The sequence below is a fragment of the Laccaria bicolor genome, genomic scaffold (genome assembly GCF_000143565.1).
Source record: "Laccaria bicolor S238N-H82 LACBIscaffold_6 genomic scaffold, whole genome shotgun sequence".
Taxonomy (NCBI): domain Eukaryota; kingdom Fungi; phylum Basidiomycota; class Agaricomycetes; order Agaricales; family Hydnangiaceae; genus Laccaria; species Laccaria bicolor.
Window position 1 is genome coordinate 713,019 of NW_001889877.1, and position 22,258 is coordinate 735,276.

At 49.3% G+C, this 22,258-nt stretch overlaps 6 protein-coding genes across 6 annotated transcripts; 3 read left to right on the top strand and 3 right to left on the bottom strand.

The window, feature by feature from the left end:
• Positions 1-171: 171 nt before the first annotated feature.
• Positions 172-7,386, bottom strand: LACBIDRAFT_293288 (uncharacterized protein; the record flags this gene model as incomplete). Its single annotated transcript, XM_001878397.1, has 19 exons — positions 172-306; positions 338-453; positions 506-548; positions 609-768; positions 834-991; positions 1,044-1,081; positions 1,135-1,195; positions 1,253-1,318; positions 1,453-1,496; positions 1,549-1,638; positions 1,833-1,881; positions 1,938-2,725; positions 2,916-3,083; positions 3,142-3,270; positions 3,324-3,377; positions 3,436-6,300; positions 6,353-6,429; positions 6,485-6,736; positions 6,785-7,386. The coding sequence occupies 19 exons, from the start codon at positions 7,384-7,386 to the stop codon at positions 172-174; spliced, it is 5,895 nt and encodes a 1,964-aa protein (XP_001878432.1).
• Positions 7,387-7,845: 459 nt separating this feature from the next.
• LACBIDRAFT_293289 (uncharacterized protein) lies at positions 7,846-9,737 on the top strand (the record flags this gene model as incomplete). The annotated part of the gene is made up of 2 exons (XM_001878056.1): positions 7,846-9,318; positions 9,603-9,737. 2 exons carry the CDS (start codon positions 7,846-7,848, stop codon positions 9,735-9,737), a joined length of 1,608 nt encoding a protein of 535 aa, XP_001878091.1.
• Positions 9,738-12,390: 2,653 nt separating this feature from the next.
• On the top strand, positions 12,391-13,098 carry LACBIDRAFT_293290 (uncharacterized protein; the record flags this gene model as incomplete). Its single annotated transcript, XM_001878057.1, has 5 exons — positions 12,391-12,601; positions 12,656-12,703; positions 12,763-12,852; positions 12,907-12,936; positions 13,057-13,098. Exons 1-5 carry the CDS (start codon positions 12,461-12,463, stop codon positions 13,096-13,098), a joined length of 351 nt encoding a protein of 116 aa, XP_001878092.1. The 5' UTR covers positions 12,391-12,460.
• Positions 13,099-13,307: 209 nt separating this feature from the next.
• Positions 13,308-14,865, bottom strand: PAFE16201 (RNA polymerase II-associated protein; the record flags this gene model as incomplete). The annotated part of the gene is made up of 7 exons (XM_001878398.1): positions 13,308-13,409; positions 13,454-13,530; positions 13,586-13,948; positions 13,999-14,025; positions 14,075-14,180; positions 14,229-14,440; positions 14,490-14,865. The coding sequence occupies 7 exons, from the start codon at positions 14,863-14,865 to the stop codon at positions 13,308-13,310; spliced, it is 1,263 nt and encodes a 420-aa protein (XP_001878433.1).
• A 697-nt stretch (positions 14,866-15,562) lies between these two features.
• LACBIDRAFT_324685 (uncharacterized protein) lies at positions 15,563-17,680 on the top strand (the record flags this gene model as incomplete). The annotated part of the gene is made up of 5 exons (XM_001878058.1): positions 15,563-15,622; positions 15,672-15,995; positions 16,113-17,195; positions 17,234-17,468; positions 17,673-17,680. The coding sequence occupies 5 exons, from the start codon at positions 15,563-15,565 to the stop codon at positions 17,678-17,680; spliced, it is 1,710 nt and encodes a 569-aa protein (XP_001878093.1).
• Positions 17,681-19,321: 1,641 nt separating this feature from the next.
• Positions 19,322-21,198, bottom strand: LACBIDRAFT_324686 (uncharacterized protein; the record flags this gene model as incomplete). The annotated part of the gene is made up of 11 exons (XM_001878399.1): positions 19,322-19,447; positions 19,516-19,570; positions 19,620-19,631; positions 19,795-19,850; positions 19,922-19,937; positions 20,076-20,111; positions 20,214-20,235; positions 20,385-20,412; positions 20,479-20,590; positions 20,800-20,987; positions 21,061-21,198. 11 exons carry the CDS (start codon positions 21,196-21,198, stop codon positions 19,322-19,324), a joined length of 789 nt encoding a protein of 262 aa, XP_001878434.1.
• Between the last annotated feature and the right edge of the window lie 1,060 nt (positions 21,199-22,258).

A 22,258-nucleotide genomic window follows, 5' to 3' on the forward strand; every position in this document is an offset into this window, starting at 1 on the left:
ATTTGTGTACGTGGAAAGATGGTATTTACTATACAAGCGTGCATAAGAATTTAAAGAAGAAAGAGTATTGCAGGTCCCAAGAACGTCCAAAGCGTAAGAGTTCAAGTATACGTAAAGAGGGTCATATATGTCCAAAAGAAGGTGGCATTCAAGAAGGGAGAAGTCCCAAGTTCAGAACGGCAGGGTCTTGAAAGGTTGTGGTCCAGAGCAGGAACCTCTATTGCCTCCGGTGAGCGGCTTTCCTTGCAGCTCTCTCTTCTGCGTGTCGACATCGTCGGCCGCTAGTGTCGATCTCCTGAATCCATTCTATAGGAAACGTCAAAGGTGAGCTGCTAACTTGATGCATGAGAAACGTGGAAAACTGACGTTGACAGTCCCGAGCAGAAAGAGCTTTCAGCGAGATAGAGTCACCTCCTCGAGGGTAAGCTTGTGTGATTTTGAAGGTGCAGTCATCTTGAGCAAATCGTAAGCAGTCGACAAAAGAGCCTAAAAGAACACAACACACCTTTGGGTTCCCCCATCACTTGGGCATGTGCCAGTGGAATGGGCTGTGGATAGATGTGTTGAATGAAGCCCAACCCCAAAAGACCAACAAACAATCTACTCACCATCCTATACAACGTTCTCGCCGATTCGTCAGTGAGTACCAATATATCGCTGCACAAGAAAGCCTGCAATTTCCTGCCACTCTTCGTTTTCAAGAGTATCCCCTGCTTGATGAGTTTACGCCCTCCCATGTATCGTGTTGGAGCAGAAAGATCTAAACGGCTGTAGGTGAAGGACGTAAATTAACAATGGCTTTTCTTTCCTAAATGCCAAAACGGTTGACTGACCCTTGGCCAACCCACAGATACTGTGATATTTTCTTAAGCGTCTCCCTGCCTTCTTGATCTCGGATTGTTTCGTTGATGTGATCTAACAGTTTCTCTGAGATATCCCGTGCCGATTTGATCGCTTCGAGTTCTTCCCCGACCTCAGTGTAATGCTGAATCTGATATCCATCAAAATCAAGCGCTTTAGCATCAATGAGAGAGACTCATTACCTGTTTGATGAGAAGAGGGTATCGGGTGATTCGTTGCACTATGAAATTTGTGAGGAAGTGCCAAAGATATATCAGCTGAAGGCTAACTCACTGGGTGCGAGGAGGTAGCTAGACAGATCCAGATTGCGAACGGACGGGTCATCTCTGAGACGCTATCGGACGGAAGTGTTGGATTAGCGTCCAGTCAAACGAAGTTGTGATAAACTAACTTGAAGATGCTGAGCCAACTCGGGGTTCGAATTCCTAAGTGACTGAAGAACCTTGATGGCAGTGCCCTGATTGACACAGTATTCCTACATCGTTTCCGGGAATTGAGAGGACTGCACAAAGCTTTCAAAGACTTCGTACCATGTACACGCCCATATTCGGTAGATGGTTCAGCAAAATGTCTCCTATATGATCGACGTACAGCCTGCAATCCTTCTGGCGTTCCTCCAGTAAGCTCACGAATCCCTTCAAACAGTCATGAGAAGTGGAATGTAATGATAGTTCTCGATAACCATACCGTGTTCGTAAGAAGAATGTCCTCGATATTCGCAAACACGACCGTAATTTCCTTTGTTGACAAGAGGGGCAACATGCTCGAATAGAAGACCTATATGACAGAAATTAGTAAAAGACAAGGAACAAGGCAAAACGGTGGGATACCAACCTCAACAATGAGCTGCAGATCACGAACGTAGGCAACCTCAGTATTGATAAGTTCGAAGATCGCCTGATTACACGCAAAATGTCAGAAAAGCCAAAGGTAGCATATGTAAACATTCACCTCTTGTCGCTTCCGCTCACCAGGAGGGATACCCTCCAAAGCAGTCTTGTCGACCAAGCTAGCCCACGACTTTACCAAAAGTTCAGCAAAAAAAGTCAAGTAACTGTCAAAGAAAAAGATCATACCGTTCCAAACGAAGGACTATTTGTCCTGGAAGGCTCGTCCGCAAAAGAGGCAGCACTAGTGCTAGTACTCATAATAGGCGCCGAAATAACCAAAGTCGACTTCCTATCCCCTTGTTCAGGCGTCTTACTCCTAGTCAAGAAATGCAAAAAATGAGAATACCGCCCCCCTTCACTTTCCCTGCCCTGACTATGGCTAGGTGAAAGCACGGGTGGCGACGCAAGACTTGTCGGGGAAGAAGCAGCCAGCGTCGAAATCGTATTGCTCGAATCCGTCGAAACGACCGAGAGCCGATTCTGATTCAGCTGTGCGTCCCTGAAGGACTCGTACCGCGCAAAAGCGTCGTCCAAGCGAGTGGCATGGTCAATCTCTTCTGGTTCTGGTTCTTCGAGCACCGGTACTGGGGGCAGGTCTTTCGATATGGAAAAACTCCGTATAGGAACAGCAGGTGCAGGTCGACGTTTCGATTTCGACTTTGCGCGGACAAGCTTTGGAGGAGGCCCACTTGTGTCTTGGTTGACGATGAGCCCTGCTGCTTCGAGCACGAGTTGTTTCTCCCGCTCTCGAGCAATTCGCTCTTCATCTGTCTCTGGATGATGATGGTGATGGTGGTGATGTTCGTGAGTGTCATCAAATGAAAGGTACTCAGAGTCACAGCTGTCAGAATCAGAATCATCGTCAACTTCCTCCTCCCCATCTGAATCGTCATCGTCTTGTTCAGTTGGGTGTACTGTTTCTGGAGGTCGAACTGTGATCTCCGATGGTTGAACAGTAATAGCCTTTGAGGCATCTATATCGTGTTGCGAGCAAGTCGTAGTTGAAGTTGTATATCATTATTCCACGGTAACATTCGGGTGGGGAGTCAATTCGAGTGTGTGCGTACATGAAAAATAGAGCAGAAAGAAAAAAAAAGACTTTAGCCTATTATTCATCAGAAAGGTAAACAGAAAAACTCAAGTGGAAAGAACGGTAACACTAACCCTCAACATCCTCCAGGTACGCCGCCGGGACAATGAGCACTACTCCATTATGTTCAGTCTTCCACCACTCTGCGTCACTCTTGTCTACAATTGCGAGTTCGTCGCCTTCGTCAAACGAATATTCGTCCGTGCTGTTGGTTTCGTATGCGTATATAGCCTTGGCTTTGGCTAAAAAAAAAAGCAGTTTCGTCAGACGTATACACCATAGAGAGGATAGATGAAATACTTGGCTGGACAACCTCAATATAGGTCTTCGGGAAAAGACCCGATCTTCCATCTTTCAAAGTGATACCAAACCACCAATCACTACCACTCTTGGAAGGATTTACAATGAGAACCAGATTTTCCGCAAACGCTACAACGTCATTTAGCCAATATCTAGTTATATATAACAAAAACCGAACTCACAAAGATCTTCAGGCCCATCACCCTCATAAGCATACAAAGACCTCGCTCGATGCTCTACAAAAACCAACGTGTCAACATCAACCCCAATCAATCAACCAAAAAACAAACTCACCAATAGATTTATCAATATCAGCCATAAGCTCCGACACCGGCTCATTCGCATTCGAAACATGTTCATCAACCTGGATAGAAGGAATCGTTGGAGGCGTAGCATAAATATCATCATCCTCCTCCTCCTCCACCGTAGCGGGCAACTGATCAACAGGCGAAACACCAGCATCAGCAGCACGGGTAGTGAACCACCCCACCGACTGCCTATTGCTCATCTTCGGGGGTGCTTCGTCCATCATGGATGTGGGCTGTGGCAACGAAGACACACGGTCCGGATAATTCGGCTGTGAGGTAGGAGGAGGAGGAGGGACGTTGACATTGATATGCAAAGGAGGCGCAGTATCACCAATAACGCGTCCTGAAACGGGTGGTGCACTTTTATCAACCGTCTTCGTAGGCCGTAACTTCATCCCTCCTTGGATAGACTGCATCAACGCACTAACGTCACCAGGTGCAGCAGGAGTCACAGCGGCAGCAACTGCAGGCGGAGGCGCAAACATCGCTGCTGGAGCAGGCGGCGGAGGAGGCGGAGGCGGAGCTACACCCGAACCCACACCAGGCGCAGGCGAAGAAGGCAAAGAAACAGGTGGCCCACTAGACTGCGGCCTCGGCAACATACTCCCAAACAACTGTTGCGCAATATTCGCTCGCGCAGTCCTAGATTGCGCCAACTCATCATCACTGCTATCATCACCACTCTCGTCTTTTTCCTTTATAATATCCCAATCGTCCTCATTGGCCGCAGGAACCGTTTGGTAGGCTGGGCTCTTGGAGGAAGGGGGTGGGGCAGTTTGAGGACGTGCTGCCGCCCAGGGATTGGTGTTCCCGTTCGTTGTTGCTGCTGGAGTGGTGACGGCCGGAGTGGTAGGCGCAGATGCTCCCTGGCTCAACAACCTGCTGAAGGGGTTGGTCGACTTTTCAATAGGAGTCGCAGGGTTCGCAGAAGCTTGAGGAGGAATAACAGCTGGTGGAGTCACTTTTACAGGCTCTTGAGGCTTCACAGGCTCCTTCACAACCTTCACAGGAGAAGTCGGCTCAACAACCTTGGGCGTAGAACTCCTAGCCTTCAGCGCCTCAACCCTAGCACGATACCTCTCCTCCTCCAACCTCTCCTGCTCCTCCTCCTCCTTCTCAAGCTGCCTCATCCTTGCAGACCTCTCCTCCCTCTGTTTCCTCAACGCTTCTTCCCTTGCACGGAACTTTTCCTCTTCTGCTCGACCTCTCTCTTCTTCCGCACGAGTTCTTTCTTGTTCAGCAACACGAATCCGTTCTTGTTCAGCAGCACGAACCCTCTCTTGCTCGACACGGACCCTCTCTTGTTCAGCTGCACGGACCCTTTCTTGTTCTGCACGAACCCTCTCTTGTTCAACAGCACGAACCCTTTCTTCCTCAGCAGCACGTCGTCTTCCTTCTTCCACATCCACTTTAGGCACAACAGGCGCCTGTCTAGGAGGTGGCTTCCTCGGAGGCGGAGGCGCAGGCGCACGCGATTTAGGTGTAGCCACAGGCGGAGCAGCCCTCGCAGTAGTCACAGACGGAGCACTCCTAGCCGTAGGCACAGGAGGAGCCGCACTAACCGTAGGCGTCGGCTTCACCTTCGTAACAACAGGTTCCCTAGCAGCACGCTCACCCTCAACCCTCTCCCTCCTAACCCTCTCCCTCTCCTCCCGTTCCTTCTCAGCCTTCCTCGCCTTCTCCTCCGCCTCCTTCTTATCCTGCTGCAGTCTATCCTCCACAGCCGTATCGATCACCACAGCGCCAGAAGAAGGAGTGATAACTCCAAGCGCAAGCTTCCTCGCTTCGATACGCTGTTGTGCTTGTTCGCGTGCATAGGCTTTACGTTCTTCAGGGGTCATGTTTTTCAGAGGGGCAGGTGACGGAGTGGGTTTAGGAGGAGGATTAAGAGCGCCTGTTGGGTTCGCGCTTAGGGTGCTTGAAGGAGACGCAGGAGGGGGAGGAGAGCGAGGTGGGGCAGTAGATCTCGGACGATCATACGTATCCCTTCGATCCCAGTCCCTTTCACGAGGATCATACTCCCTGTCCCTATCCCTATCCCTATTGCGACTTTCCCGTCCTTCTCGATCTTGATCCCTATTCCGACTTTCCCTCCCCTCCCGCTCATCACGCTCATACCCCCTCTCATTCCTCGAATAAGGCCTATCACGATCCCAAGTCCCATATTCCCTATCGCGTTCTTTATCATCATACCTCCCAAACCGCTCATTAGCCCTATCCCTCTCCCTAGCCCATTGCCTCTTCTCCCTCTCCTTCCTCTCATCCCTCGCCTTAATCTTCCTCTCAACCTCCGGAACACGCTCATGCATAAGACTCAACAACTCCCTCTCCAACTTCCTCCTCTCCTCATCCTTCGAAACACTTTTTGGCCCACGAGAGACATAGTCAATGTCGTCTTGCACCCTTTTAACACGGTACTTTAGATCATCCATCTCCCGATCTAGTTCCTCATCTTCAGCGGTAGCTTCTGATGCTCTGTCAAGCATCTGCGCAGTGCTAGCAAGCTGACGCTTCATATCGCTCAAATCAGACGAAGGGCTAACGTCGTCTGTCCTTCTTACAGCATCTCGATCAACATGCCTCGAACGAGGCTTGTAAAAACCACCGGGGGGCTCAGAATCACTGTGCTTGTAAATCGTAGCGTCTCTTCCGGAATCGATGGCTGAGCCCGTAGTATTGAAGGACCGGTTTTTTAAGCGCGAGATGGGGCTGTCGACGGAGGATGGGGAGCGGGAACGGTTCTCATATTGTAGGAGGGATTTCATGGCTTCGACGGATTCGTCGAGGTCCCGCGCGGAGGGTGGGATGAGCTCTGGCGGGAGTTGGTCTGGGATTGGCATGCCGTTAAGTCCTGATGCGTTGACGTGAGTGGGAATTTAAGAAGAAGAGAGGAGGGTACGTACTGCGATAGATGAGACCCATGGCCACATGAAATTCTTGCATGTTCAATTTTCCACGATCGTCTATATCAGCCAACGTCCTTTTGCCCGTCATAATCAGCTTTGGGTACCTGTCCAACGGTGTTGCGTACATACCAAATCCTCGCCAAATCATCCTTGGGCAACCCACTAGCCCCAAACACCTCAAGGGCCGTCGGTCCACTGATAAACCCGCTATTCTGCGCATCCCAATTCCTAAAAATATCATTATAGTTCTTCTTTTCAGCTTTCGTAAGAGCCCAAGACATAGTCTGCCTCGCGGTCCCCCGTGCCGCCTCGTTGTGCTGCTGAATCGATTGAACGAGGTTTTGCTGTGGGGGAGGAGCGAGCTGGCCGCCAAAGGGAGTACTGGGCATAAAGGTCGCTGACATCATCTGCAGCCTTGGGTCGACGTACCCCGTCATCTGTGGGACGAGGGGTGCTGCGCGGGGCGCGTAGCCTGTCGGCTGGGAAGCTATTCCCATGCCCATACCGCCCAACGCTGGGGAGGGGCTCAGGAACCCGCTTGAGGGTGGCTGCTGCTGTTGCTGGTTCTGCGGGATGAGAAACGCGCTACCATTGTTAGGCCGCTGGAACTGTGGTGGTAGAGCAGGGACCGGGGGAGGAGGAGGGGGAGCAGCTCTAGTTTGCTGCTGAAAGGAACCCCCAACTCCGGGTCCGACGAAACCGGTCGGCTGCTGCTGTAACAAACTCTGTGGAGCAAAACCTGTCTGTTGGGGTTGTTGAAACCCAATCTGAGGTGGCTGTTGGAGGAACTGTTGTCGCTGAACAGGATACCCAGTCTGCTGAGGGAGGAGGGCGGCCGATGGGGCTCCAAATCCTCCTGCCTGCTGCTGCTGCGGCTGGAATTGAGGGGTTTGCTGCTGAAATTGTTGTTGGGGTTGTTGTTGTTGGAATTGGGGGTTTTGCTGCTGGAATTGTGGGTTCTGCTGCTGGAATTGAGGGTTGTTATAGCCGGTTTGGAGAGGGTATTGGAAGCCAGCCCCCCACTGCGCCATGACTGCGAGGACACAAAAAACTTAGCAAAATAATTATTTTTTACTTACGTCGATTATGCTTTGACGTGTGTGGTATGACGTGATTTCATTTTTCGCTGATCATGTCGCGGTTCGACCGGAACGCACGTTAAACGTACAAGTTGGGTACAAGTAGTCCTCGAAATCAACTCCAAATCGTCCTTCAAGGAACGAAGGGCATTTATCAATGCTATCAAATCGGCCGTCGTCAAGTCAGGAAATTGCCAATTCCCATAGGGCCAGTCTTCCCAACTTCATCTTCTTCCTTTCTTATTATGCATGCTCTCGTTTAGGAATCCAGGCAACTCTTGCCCGTTTTCCTTGTAGAGAATAAACTTAACGTTAAACTTCAGCGATCAGGTCCACACGCACATCGCATGCACAGGCGTCGTATATAAATCAATGTCCAACTCCTCTCACCTTCATTAACCCACATTCACAATGCGTCACATTCACCTCGAATGTCACCTCGAAATCAACCGTCTCAGACGAGAAGAAACACAGCTCACCCAAACCCTCTCTGCAATCCGCACCCGCCTAAACGCTCTCCTCCCCATCTCTCAGCTGCCTACCGAACTCCTCCTCGAAATATTCATAATCTGCGTTTCATGGCTCTATACCCCCCACGGACACAATATCAAACGTATCCAACACCCTCTAGCATTTACACAAGTTTCTCGAACATGGCGTCTCGCCTCCCTCTCCTCCCCCCACCTCTGGTCCAAAATCGACCTATCCAACCCCCTCTTCGCCTCTTACTTCCTCCAACGCTCTAAAAAAGTACCTCTATCCCTCACCTCCTCACTCCCTCCAAAGCTCGACGTGGACATGCTCGCTCCCCACGCACACCGCCTCTCCTCCATCGACCTGTTCCTCTTCCCAGACGACATGGAAACTCTCTTTACCAGTATCGGCCCTTGTTTATCAAAATCAGTCACAGAGTTATCTTTAAAAGTCCCACCGGTATCATGCTGCATCGCTCTAAACCTCTCCTTCCCAAACGTCCGCAAGCTAACCCTCGACTGCGTCTCAATACACTGGGAAAGCATCCAAAACCTCACACACCTCTCTCTCCGCATCCCCGTCCCAGAATTCTGTCCTTCCCTCCCCCAACTCCTTGCAATATTCGAGAAATCTCCGTATATGACTTACGTGCGACTCGAAAACATCTCTCCCGCCCTGCCTTCCCCCTCCTTAATCTCCCAAAACCAAAAAACAATCCACCTCCCACGCCTAAAGGAACTAACCATCTCCTCCCCACCCCTTCCCATCTCCTCCCTCCTCTCAGCCCTAACCCTATCCCCCCACGCCCGCATCCAACTCTTCTCCCGCCTCCCCCCCAACGCAGATCTACACACCCTCTTTCCCCTTGGCGGACTCCCCTTTTCCTCTCCTGGTCCTACAATCTCAACAATCCGTCTAGCCAGATACGCAATGTACCTCCTACGTCCCAACGCACCCGCATGGAGCGATACCCCGGCTAATGTAGCGTTCTCACTGTCGTCTTCGTTACCCGTTGCGATTCCTACCGTGAACTCACTACACCGCAACATCCTACCGCTGAGGCTCGTGACGAGCTTGGAATTAGCGACGGGTGTGTTGATTGATTTACATCGTGATGAGCTCCAGCGCTTTTTTTGGAGTTTGGTCGGTTTGGAGGAATTGAGGATTGCGTTTAATGATTTGACGGATATCCTTTCCTGCCTCTCCTCCTCTCCTTCGTCTTCCTCCTCCATTTCCTCTCCTTTCGTATCTTTTTCTCATGATGATGAGGATGGAGACACCCCACCACCAAAAATCCCATGCGCATGCCCGAACCTAAATTCACTAACATTCAACAAACCCTCCGACCTCTGGTGGCATTTCCGCGTTAACTGGCTTTCCCTCGTATTGAAGTGTGCGAAAGCGAGGAAGGTGTGTGGGTTCCCACTTGGGAGGGTTGAGTTTGTTAGGTGTTATGGCGTCGAAGCGGGGGAAGGGGAGGAGATGGGTTTGGGGGCGTTGAGGGGGTTTGTTGGGGAGGTTTTTGTTATTTGAGTGACGTGTTGACTTGTTGAGGGTATTCGACTTTCGGTTTCTACGCATGTGTGCATACCGTGACTTTGAACTGCGATTATGAGTGATTGTCGCCCTAAGCTACAAAACGCCGTTTAATTTGTCAAAGCCCAAACTACCATAGTGCTACTGATAATATTTAGAACCATCGGGTGGGCTCAGAATTCGACTTTGTCCTCTATCGTCATGCACCTGCTTTACGAATGATTGTCGCCCTATGGACATCCTCAAAAACGCCGTCTAATCAAATTGCGTCAAAGCCCATTGAAACGTTATAGTCAATTTTGGGCGGCGCGAACTTATAAATGGATTAATCATCGCGGTTCTAGTAGGATATTAAACCACGCACATCCTCGATTTCAACGGGACTAGCTACTAGAAGGTACAGACGGATCCACAGGTGAATTGGCAGTCTTCCTCTGTCTTCCTGCGGGTGATTCGGACAACTTGGATCAATTTTGAGTGGCTTGGTGCCTGCTCCCAATTATTTTGGCGGCTTGCGCATCTCCGTTTGTAAGTACTTGTGGTATACCACCACGACAAACAAAGAGAATATCCACAACTCGTCAAAATTCCCCTTCCAGGGTCCAAAGCAGAATCATATTACCATTAAAATTGGCGAAGGTAAAATTCCCCAGCCACCAGACCAGCCAAGTCAACTCGTCCCAAATCATTTCATTCATTTTCCTTTCCCGAGATGGATACCTAAAAATGAGGAGAGCTTCTCGAAGAGTTGCATTTACCAGTGCCTCGCGTACGGCGAGTTAAGGGGAGTTCCAGTGCCTCGAGTGCGGCGAGTTCAGGCAGTGCCTCAAGTACGGCGTGTTCCACTGTCCCCTCCGACCATTCCACTTCCAGTGTTCCTTCAACGAGGGGCATTGCAGTGCCCTTTGAAGCGTTCCGGCGTCAGGCCTCGGAGCAACCCAGCGCCTTCCAAATACCCACTTCCTTCCCCGTTAATTTCGGATTGCCGAGGATTTCAAGCCACGCATGATGGTGCTGGTGGTGGTAACCCTACTTCTGAACTCGTTTTTCAGTTTTGCGGGATATTCGAAATTTCGTAGGTCCCCGTAGAGATTCGAGATGACTCCCAGGTGGATGGACTCCTCCGACTCGACCGGATAAAATATCACTCGAGCCACATTTCTTTGGGTACTAGCGAATACTTTGGGATGATGTAGCCGTGCTCCGTATTGGATGGTTCGAAGTTGATGGGGGTGGTTCCTAAAAATATGTACTGCACCGACTCGAGCGGTGAACAGAATCAATACATCACTTCGTGCATTCTCCCAATCGTGAATTCTTTTGGGAAAGGGCAGCTCCATTATCCATATGTACAAAGGCGCGACCAATAGAAGCGACCATGTTATTTCGGATGACTCCACGTCCCAAAGTAAGATATAGAATATCCTCAATGATTTGCCCTGCAACGAGATGAAAACCGCGAAAACACAGAAGGGTGCACACCTAGTCGCGTTTAAGAACCGGTAAAGGCAACCGCACTTCCAAAAGGATATATTGGGGTAACTTGTTTGTTCGCAAGGCCCTTCATCAACAATAAGCTGATACCAATGACCGTGCCAAGTTTTCAACGCAAGGCCTCAAATTTAAAGAACGCTGCGGGAGTCAGGACCAACCTAGACCAACGGGCTCCAACGGGTCTTTTTGTAAAAAGAGGGATTTTCAGGGATTTGGAGAGAAATGGCTTGTATGTCTTGGCAATTGAAGTAAGCTCAAGCATTCTGATAATCGGAGTCAGTGAAAAGTTGAACGTTGAAGGACTGATCAGCTCGATTACGCAAACTCATTTTGTCAGCCATCCCACAGAATACGGCGCTTCCCTACAGCTGGTGTCAATTAACTAATTTGATGGCTCGGCCTGGTAAGTATCTCCTACCTAAAGAGGCGCGGGCGCGTCGACTGCGCGCTGACTCAGGTTCCGTTGACGCGTATCGCAATTGACACTAGGAGTATAGTTAGAACGCCGGGCGGCGGCAGAATATCTGATATTGAAGTTTGATGCCATATGTTTCCATCTTCCGTGTATGGGTCAGTCTTTCCAAACCCTTGAGACGATCGCGGGCCGCGGCGCCCAGGGTATCACAAGCCTTCATAAGAGTAAACTCTGATTCAAAAGGATTTGAAGTCGGTGGAGGACGGAACTGTTGAAATTATTCTTCTAGACGTTAGACCTCAGATTTGGACAAAAGCATGCAAGTTGGTGGCAGCTGCCTATGACAGTGACATGTTATTCGTGACTAAGTTATAGCCGTCGCAACAGCCTAATCATCTGTGTTCCGGGGAATGTTAGGATCCATTTGGGCCATTGGCTGCCATTGGCTACACTTCAATGTCGGTGCCTTGCTTATCGACCACCTGGCACAGGGGATCGAAAATACGTATAGATAGCTTTTCAAAATGATCACCGGATGACGTCAAATTTAACCAGAGTAATTCTGAAGAGATATAGTCAGGGGACTCAGGGAATTTGCAGGGAGGGCTTAAATCTTTCTGTGGGGGAGGGCCGAGGGTCGCTTGGCTGGACAAATTTGAACTCTCGTCCTGGATTTACTCCGCGGAAGACAAGGAATTTCATATTCTGCATCAGGGTGAATAAAAGTCAAAATGGGCACGAGGCTATCGTGAGGTGGTTAAATGAGATTTCAGTTAATCAAGGCGCCTTTAAGCACATGCCTGAGGCCCTGAAGGAGAGACGTATACACATCAGCTACAGTCAGCCAAAGCAAGAAAGTTCACCAAAGCGGAAGCAATTTCCCTGGCGGCCTGGCCTGACTTGCAGTTGTTCCGATTCGGATTCGGAGTCTTCCCTCTTCCCACTGCCATTACCAGGAACCCTTAGGGCCCTTTTATACGCGGCTTGACGACGTCCTGAAGACCTTTTAATGCTCATCCAGTCTCACCACAAACGCAAAACTCTTCTCACCTAGACGTCTGTATTTATCTTGCCCCTCGCGCCTTCGGCGCTGCATGCTTCGTAGAAATGGCGATTCCCAAACGGCCGCTCCCTTCCTTCACCCTCGCGTTGAGCCCCCCTAGCTCTGAAACTAACACTCATGAGACGCTGATGTCTGCTGTTGCTCCAACCATTACCTGCATAGCCGGACCTCCCCGAGATTTCATGGTGCGTCCGAGATTTTAGCTGTATCCTCAACACTTGTGCTCATCTGTGAAACAGAAAACCATGGACCTGCGATCACAATCTAGTTTCGAATATCAGTATATGGTAAGTCACCCCATTGTCTGAACCATCAAAAGTACTTCACCCTCATACCGCAACATTAGGAAGAACTCTCAGACGACGAGAAGTTCGAGACCCAGACGGTCTTTGGGAGTGAGAGGGAAGGGTATTGTGTCATTTTTCTGATCTTTCTGGTGAGCACGCCACATCTTATTGCCTCAAGGTGGAAGCTAATGATCGGGTTGTAGCGTAGCCTATCGGACATCTGGCGCATGATAGTACGTTTTGGGGACAAGTCACAGAGGAGTTCAAAGCGAAGTCCTCACAAGCCTAAGAAGGGGGGTGGATGAGAACATGTCAAGAGGAGTGTAAGATACGATACCGTGTATACCCTTTAGGTTGAGTTTGGATCGCGTAGGCCTGTGGATCTCTTTGATTGATAATGGATACTTGAGCGAAGTTGTAAAAGCGAGACTGTTCAAGCTTGAGGACATGACAGCCCAACCATGTCGAGTCTCGGAAAGCGAGACAAGTCGGAGAAGGAAACAATTGATACAGAGGGCAAATCTTATACGTACAGACAACAATGCACAGGGAAACACCGTGAAGATTGGCAAACGTGACCAGTAGAATCAAAAAGGAAAAGTTCCTAAGCCATTAATGAGGGCTTGTTGGCCTGTATCCAAGTGTCCAATGTCTTCCAGAAATGCGCCACAACCGACTTGTCAACATGTCTTCGGTGAGGGTCAATCTGATCGACGTCAGACGATGCCGGAATAGAACGGGAGGAAGAACCTTGAGTTCCGTAACATTCCAGTCTTTGGTTTTCGGATTTGGTGGATCATTTGACCACGTCACGTAGATGCCTTTTACTATCGCCCACGTTAGACTTTTCTGTCTGATGCGGAAGGTAAAAGCAGAAAGTACCATGATGGAAGAGTTGTCTAGGCTCGTTCCATTTGTAGGGCCTGAACTGCCACGCCTGGCCCGTCGTCATCACACATACAACCCGATCCCAGGCGTCCGCGCCAAATTTCTGCAGCGCTTCCACACTGTCGACGATAAAGTATCGCGCTTGCGTCTCTGTTTCTTTCCCGCTGGAGTCAATGGTTGTACGTTTCCGGTAGATGGGGATCATGTCTTCAGGGCGGGTGTTGCCTTCAGCAGCAGCATGCGCACGAGCTTCTTGAGAGGGCTCGAAGGTGGATTCTTGGAGGAACTTTTTGACGTTATGCATAGTAATGAGGGCGGTAGGAGAGGATGATATCATAATGATGGGGTAATTGTGTCCTGCATCGAGGGATCAGGAGGAGGTCAGACAGGTAAAGAGGCGTACTTACGAGCTTTGCGGGCAAGCAGCTTTGCATCTAAAAGAGGCATATAAAGACCGAAAAACTAGATGATATGCCAACATACCCATCGTTGTGGGAGCAGTGGTATGCGAACTTGCACCACCAGATCTGCTCGCCTCTTTTAGTTTCTTCAGCTTCTCAGAATATGCCGTTCGGACAGCGGAGAAGTTCTACAATCTAGGTTTAGCAAAAACCCAATTGTACAGCGGCCGACTTACATTTGGCTTGATTCCACGGAGGACTGTATTTCGGTCCTTTAGCTCCACCTCATTCTGCCTGATCTTCTTAACAACTTCAATGTCATGCGAATCCGCGACATATCGACGTTTTGGAGGCGATTCGGCAGCATGTGTCCTATTTCGAGGCGTAGTTGGCAAACCTTGGCCCGTCGGCCGTGGAGGTGTGCCGGGAGGAGTACCAGAGGGTTCCGCTAGAAATCACGTCAGACGAAGCACCAGTAAGTAAAGATGAAGACACACCTGATGATAATGGTGCAATGCGTTCATGACCGGAGATTTTGTCTTCAAGCCAATCTACAACAGACTTCCTCTCTGTCACACTGACGAAACCAACAGCCAGCCCATGTTCTCGTGCCTGCTTCATGTACTCGGCTCCAGGTGCATCTCTGAGTAGCCAAGCTAGATAAATAGCTTCGATGGAGTAGAAATCTGAGGGAGCCGCGCCCGGTTTCCTATAGCGAGTTGGACTGGACTTCGGCAGGGATGTTCCCGATATGACGAGGTGTGTGGCATTGAGAAGGGACGTACAAGGGCCATCCTTGTTCGAAAATGAAATTGGCTCTTTAGATTTTACTGCCTGCCGGAGAATGAGGAGCGCGTCTGATGTTGAGCTCATCGTCGTGGCCGTTGAGGAAAGGACACCTTTTGCTGCTATTGTGTTATATTTGTTCGTTTGCGACTTGTAAAGTTTGAGCTCGACTTTGAACGCTGAACTCTCGATTCTCTGCAACTTGACACTATCTTGCCTCTGATGAATTTTCAGATTTGCAAAAGGGAATGCGAAAATTTGGAATATCTAGAGACATGTATTGAACTTTGAAGCGAGAACCAACAAGAGCTCACCAAACTGTGGTCTTCAGATCTATGACAATTTACGCTCATTCTTTCATCCTTCTGGATCCTGGGACTCAGCTTTGGTTCATTTTGCGGAGCCTCCCATACCAGTCAGTCCTTGGTCAGTCGAAATCTGCCGAAACTCGTCAAGACTCAAGACTGTACCAATTGTTGCAGGATCCGATGCAGGCTTGGCGACGACTACACTATAATTATTCCGTGACGCCATAGAAAAAGCTTGGCGTTGACGGACGTACAACGCATGCCACTCGATATGTCGAGTTCAGGTCGAGCCTGTGTGAACGACGTGCAAGCACTTTTCACTGAGATGTGTTGGCCCATCACTGCTCTTGGACTCCGATACGGCCTTTGATGACTGTAAGTGTGTGCCCTCTCCAGACCCACCGTCATTCGCTCATCTTTTCGACAAAGGATGATTTATGAAGTGTACCAGTAAAACTACTATGACACCCAAAACAATGGCCATACACATCGCTATTCTCGCATGTTGCCTCGTCCATGTTGTCTCCCTTCCATTGGTAAGAGTCATCTACTCGTCAATCCACTCTCCACTCACATTTTCTCCAGCATCCTGATGCTTCGAATTTTTTAGACGCCAGAATTCTTGACTTCCATCAATCAACTCCACGTAGTATTGTTCAAGGCGTTGTCGATGCCATCGAGAAACAGAATAAATCACCTTCCTCTCCACCCCCCACACCTGGTGGAGTCATAAAGGGTGTTGCCGATGCTGTGGACAAGCAAAATCAACCACCATCGGACGGCTCCAAGAAAAGCTCTGGTATTGTGGGCAGCGTCGTCCACGGTGTCAAAGAAGCTGTCGACAAACAGAATCAGCCACCAACGGATGGCAAGAAGAGCTCCGGCATCACAGACGGCATCGTTCACGGTGTGAAGGAAGCTATCGACAAACAAAATCAGCCTCCAACGCCTGGGGCTGGTGCAGGTGGTGACGAAAAGAAAGCTCAAGAAGATAAATCAGGCGACAAGAAGACTGTCGACAAATAGAATCAGCCGCCTACGTCTGGATCTGGCGCGGGCGATGACAAGAAGAAAGCCTCAGATAAATCTAGCGACAAGAAGCCGTCCACTGCAGGTCCTGGCACTGCTGACGGGGCTAAAAAGGCTTCTGAGGTTAGCGACAAAGCGGGAGAGAAGAAGCCACCCTCATCGGGCGATGGCGCGGGAGATGGGGCTCGAAAGGGGTCGGGCGTGGATGAGAAGAAGAAAACCCCCGCATCCAGTCCTGCTGGTGATGAGAAGAAGAAACCGACCACTAGTGTTGGTGACGACGCACCAAAGGGCTCCCCAGTTTCTGACAAGAAGAAGCCTACCTCAGATGAGAAGAAGAAACCACCGACATCTGGGGATGAAGCGGTGAAAGGATCAGGAGCTTCTGATAAGGACGATAAGAAGAAATCTCCTGCCTCGGAAACGAAGACAAGTTCTGGTGTGGATAGCAAGGTTAAAGATACAAGTGATCCAAAGTCAAAGAAGCCGTCTACGGACGATGACAAGAAACCTTCACCCGACACCTCTAAATCACCAGTTGAAGACAAGAAAAAGAAACCCACAACTTCTGGGCCTGATGGCGACGTCTCAGACCCCGCCGACAAACAGAAGATACCCGCTACGACGAAACAATCTGATGCATCCCATGATGGCGCGCATAAAGCCGCTGATGACGAAAAGGAACCAACCTCTCCAGCAACTGATGCTACGAAGAAGAAAGGCGATGCCAAAGGTGCGACGGATGCAGCGGACAAGCAGAAGAAACCTGCTACAACCAAGGAGTCGAGCGAGGGAGGGGCTGTCAAAGGTGCGGAGGATGCAGCGGATAAGCAGAAGAAACCCGCCACAACTAAGGAGTCCAATATGGCGCACGGTACCGCTGATGGTGCCCATAAAACGGTTGAAGATGACAAGAAAGGATCTCCGTCGGCGTCGACAACGAGCAGCACGAAGAAGGGAGGGATCGCGCAGAGTATTATCGATGCAGTGGACAAGCAGGTGAAGCCTGCTGGAAAGGGATTATCGACCGTTATAACGTTCTACTCGTCGGGCAGCAGCACCGGCAGCACGCGTAATGGTGTTATTATACAGAACATAATCGACAACCTGGGCCATAGGAAGAGGCCATCAACGCCTTCCTCTGTCAAGCCCACATGAAGACATCCTCGACAATACGAACCTCGTTTAACGCTGCTATTTATCATCGTCAAAGTCCTAACAGACGTTTGGAGGCAACGAGTTTTAAGGCCGCTAATACGGTCACCATAGTGTGGACATCAGTATCGGACAGTGATTACAGGCTCGTTTACTTGTATCTCATACATAGGGTCTACTATTTTAAGTACGGACTTTGTAAGTACGACTCAGCCAAGACTCAACTGGCCCAAACATAATGTAGCGTCAACCTCAATGCTCACTGCAAGCTAGCTACCTGACTTTCGACGGAGAAAGAAAGTCAATGAGCGGAGTTGGTTATGTCTCAAGAAACCTTTGATATCAAAAGAACTTCCAGAGTTTGTAAAATATGTGATGTTCGCCTCACCTTCAGGCATGCAGCACTGTAGAGCCTAACAATCTCTACAATTAAAACGTCAGTTTCTGATCCCTTTCCTCGCCTTGCAATGCTGTTTCCCCCACAACGCCTTTCTCGCTCCAATTCCGGGCAGAACGAGCTGCAACCTAACCGCGCGTTCTCGAGCCCCTAACATACCCTAACCTCCTGCGCGGAGTCTTATTCCATAACTGGAACACGTCCTTGGTTTCCACGATAAGATGTAGCAGGACCCCTGAAAATACTGCCAAATGATAGATACCAAAATCAACGATTTTCAGATTCTTGTCCGTACCAATTTTGGCGAAGTCTGTCCGGATTTTATCTGGCGTAAACCAAATTTCAAAAATTTGTCCGGACTTCGTATCTAGCCTATTCAGAGCCAAATTTTTTTCTGCAGCGCAAGGTTCGAACCACCGACCACACGGCTGACTGCAAAAATTACCTACATTTTTCCGTTGCACTATGCGACCATGTGTGTCTGGATGGTATCTAGCCTGTCATTCTCCTCGAGAACCTGTCATCTAGCATTTTGCTGATTTTTTCGAAAACTTGTCCGGTTTGTCTCTAGCCTAGCACCCCAATTTCGAATTTTTTTGTCCGGATCGGTATCTACCATTTAGCAGCATTTTCAGGGGTCCTGGATTTTCCCGGCATCATCTCGTCAGGTTTGCCGTGAAATGACAAGGGCTGGCAAGGGTTGGGCAAGGCCTGATTATGTCGGCGATCAACATTGCAAGGCCGGAGCCTTATCAGGTGCCTGGGAAATTTCCGACATTTCCTATGGAAACAGTCTTCCGCCAGCTTCATTTTCGTAAGCTATGATCTGATTTATAAGCAGCGACCCCAGAAACCCCGTTCAGCTACATCAATATGTCAAAACTTTGGACCCTGAGTATCGTTTTCCACAACAAAATACCTACTTACTTTCAATGGATGCGGAGGCCCAGGGCGTTTTCTGGCCATAGGTATGTTCCATTTAAATCACATTAAGTTACATAGAACATTTCTGTAAGGCATCAGCAACCAGGAAGTAATTCGTGGGTACCATACTGGATCTTGAGAAAGATGCGTCCAAGCTCCATTCCAAACCACGGTACCGTCACTCACAGTTGCGTTTTACTCTATCTGGATGATGTTCACCCACCCCGTGCAGGTAGGTACAATCAAAGGTCAACCTGTATATCCATGGCCTCTTGTCCACTACCCAGCTCTCTTCAACGGCAAGTACACGCGTTGCACAGTGCACTACGTCGCTTCTCTTTTCTATGATTCATGAATACCACGCCGTGACACCATCACACAAGTACGGACAGCTTTTGTGGTCCCTGGGTCCGAAATTAGGTGGTGGGCGCCAAAGGAAGACATAAAGTTGACGTGAACGATTGCGAACAAACAGCTTTTTCCTCTACCACCACCTTGCTCGTTGTCTCAGCGGCTCAGCCATTGCACGCGTAACAAAATTCGGTTTGTGATCCTTTTCGATTGCCGCTCACAATTCTAATTCGATTTATTGCGTTCAGGGAATCGCTGTCATGCTGAGGTCTTCTCATGCAAGTTTAACGTGTGTTCCTGCCGTTGTTACTAAACTTGTTGCAGGCTTTTTCCCGACATTTTCTTGATTTTTCAGAGGCCGGCGATGCACGTCGATACATCACTCGTACACCTCGTACACCCACGCAGATTCGATTTTTGAACATCCGAAGATCACTGGGTAAGTTCCTATCCAAGTAACACCCCTGTCCACGAAATAATAATACTTTCTATCGTTGTAGATGATCTAATTTGATTTTTCGATGTCTGCGGATTGATATGACGCGGCGTGCCAGCCTGTTCCTTCGACCTTACCTCAGGATTGGCACGACGCAACATATCGCGTTCCAAAAACGCGCTTTTGCCGAGGCTGTGTCTTTCAAATCTAAGTTGTTTTTCTTTAGTATTTGTTCTCTTACCAATGAATCTTTCTAGACATGTTTCCATATAATTCAATATCTCAACACCGGAAATCGGTACGTAGTAGGAGTGATGGCTCTACCGCATTTGCTTCATACTCCCTCACCAGTCAAACTTGAAACCAATTTATCGAGTTCCGGCGATAGCCCTCCGTAAGCTCATTTCTGGGTTTACCCGTCCTTCTTGGGCTCGTAACCATTGGGTGGATGCTGGATAACGCTGTCGATTCTCTGGGGAGTTATTGTTATGAAAACGTCGGAAATGGATATGAGAAGCCGGTTACAGACTGACCGTAACTTACAGCCTTGAACGTCAACCTTTCAATCCCATGGCTCATTCAATGTAAGAACACTATCATTGCTTGATTCGATATGGTGACGAGCAACGGCGGGCGTCTGCGCAATTTCACATAGGTTGATGACGAAGGATTGCTTAGAGCAAAGAGGTCCACTCACCACAGGGCAAAAGCCTCGAAAAAATAATGTGGAAATCTTCGAAAAAAGGTGAGTGTCAGTACAGATACTCATATATTGAAAATACAACTTGCAAGGGCTAATATAAAAAGAAATGCAGGTGCTCAAAGTACTGCACACCTCTCACCACCTTTAGCAACAACTGGAAATAATGACGCAACACGTCGAATTTCGTGGCATATTGGAACCAAATTGGAACTTGAAGTCGATTGGAAGAAGCGTTGTGCTCGTGAAAGATTTCGGCCTCGTGTTGCTGTATCAGATTGGGCAACACGACACACTGATACTCACTGACGTCAAGGCATGCCTTCCTTTCAATCTAGCCCCCTCATGTCCAACAGGCTTCAACATCCTATATGCCCCGCTTTGAACAAGGACCACGTACAATGCATGCCAGCTCCTTCCTGCGTGCTGTGCTTGGCAGAGCACTAGCAGTACCACCACCGTCCACGAAACCTGATGTCGCGTAAATATGCGCATGATAATGGCCCTGAGTGCTAAACACTAAAAGCGCAGTCAAGACGAACAGTCCTGGTTACTGATACCTTACCGAAATTATGTCCTATTTAATGTATTATGATCTATACAACATATGGGGCCTCCTCCGCATTGCGCTGAAGCTGGTTGCGGTGCGGAACACTATACTCAGTGTCCAATATTTTGAAATTTGATGTAGGTGCACGGAGTTTCTGGGGTCACTGCTTACAAATTGACCATCAGCTTACGAAAATGAAGCTGGCGGAAGACTGTTTCCATAATTTCCCACTCAACATAGACACCTCCGGGACACTTGACCGTTGGAGGACCCCGGGCAATAGCAGAAAAGGCCTGATCCCGAAAATTGGGTTTTTGTCCGGACGCCTCTGCACCAAATTTGTCCGGACTGGACCTGGCCTACCACACCCCAATCTCAAAAATTAGTCCGGACGGCCAGATCAGGGTAAATTTTTCTCTACAAATGTCCCACAATTATGCCCAAATACCGGCTGGGAGGCTTTTTTTTTGACATCTCGTCGATTTTGTCCGGACTCTGGCTCTGGGCAGTTTCGAATTTTGTCACTTTTTGTCCGGATTGGCCCCCAGCTGTAGGGCCTAAAATCCACATTTTTTGTCCGGATCGGGACCAGGGCTTTCCTGCTATTGCCCGGGGTCCTACCGTTGGGCGCCCGCAGGAGCACTTATTGGGAGAACGGGAACTTGGGGCCTCCGAATCGGGCAGTACTAAGTGTCGGCCCGCCCTTCGCCTGGTCAAAAATAGGCGTTGGAGCAATGGGTATATCAGACGACGAGTGTGCCTGACATGTCCGTTTCCAGTGTCGGTCGAAGGCATGGCGCTCGTGGTGAACGCCCAAGACCACTAAGAGATTATATTGCCCGGTATGTCCTCCAACTGCCTAGTCTAGTTTGCGACGGTCGTGGTGGCGGCGATCCCTCCAGCGTACGTCGGAGGCAACATCGAGCTCTTTTACGGGTTGGCCGTTGCTCGTGAGGGGATTGCACAATGCACATTGGTAACATGAAAGGTAACAACATACTTCCCGTTGACCCTACCCTAGTACCCTCTAAATCAGTCTAAATCTCGTTTCCATGTTTCTCACAGTTGAACGTGTGAGTTTAAGTACATAGTAGTAGGAAGTGAGGAAGGATCTTTGTCAAATTTTGGTTCTGGCGAAAGAGAAGCCGCTTGCTTATCTCCGAAAATTCATGGAGGGGCAAACTGTCGCAAACAGATTTGACAGACATGCGCACTCATACGCAAGTTCCACGTCCTTCGGGTCAGCCTATATTTCGACTAAAGCAGACCCAAGGACCACAGGTCTTTCAACTCTTGATCCTTTCGCACTCTTATCAAGCCTCAGGCCTCGGCGCTCAGCTCAGATCTCAGGCCTCAGCGCTTGACTGCTGACATCGAATCCGATCAGAGATATATTCTAGGGTGGTCCCAATGAGGAACAACTGGTTCTCAACCGGTGATACACTCACTGACGATCTAGATTCGGTACATTAAATCGATCCAAAAAAACTACTTAGGTTTGACCCTTTCCCACCACACCTGCCCCACCTTCAAATATCCCCCCCCAGCCGTGCCTATGCTGGTCGATAATCCCGAACAAAATCCCCTCACTCAGCGGTCCAGAAGAACGTCACCAGTCTACCCTCGGAGC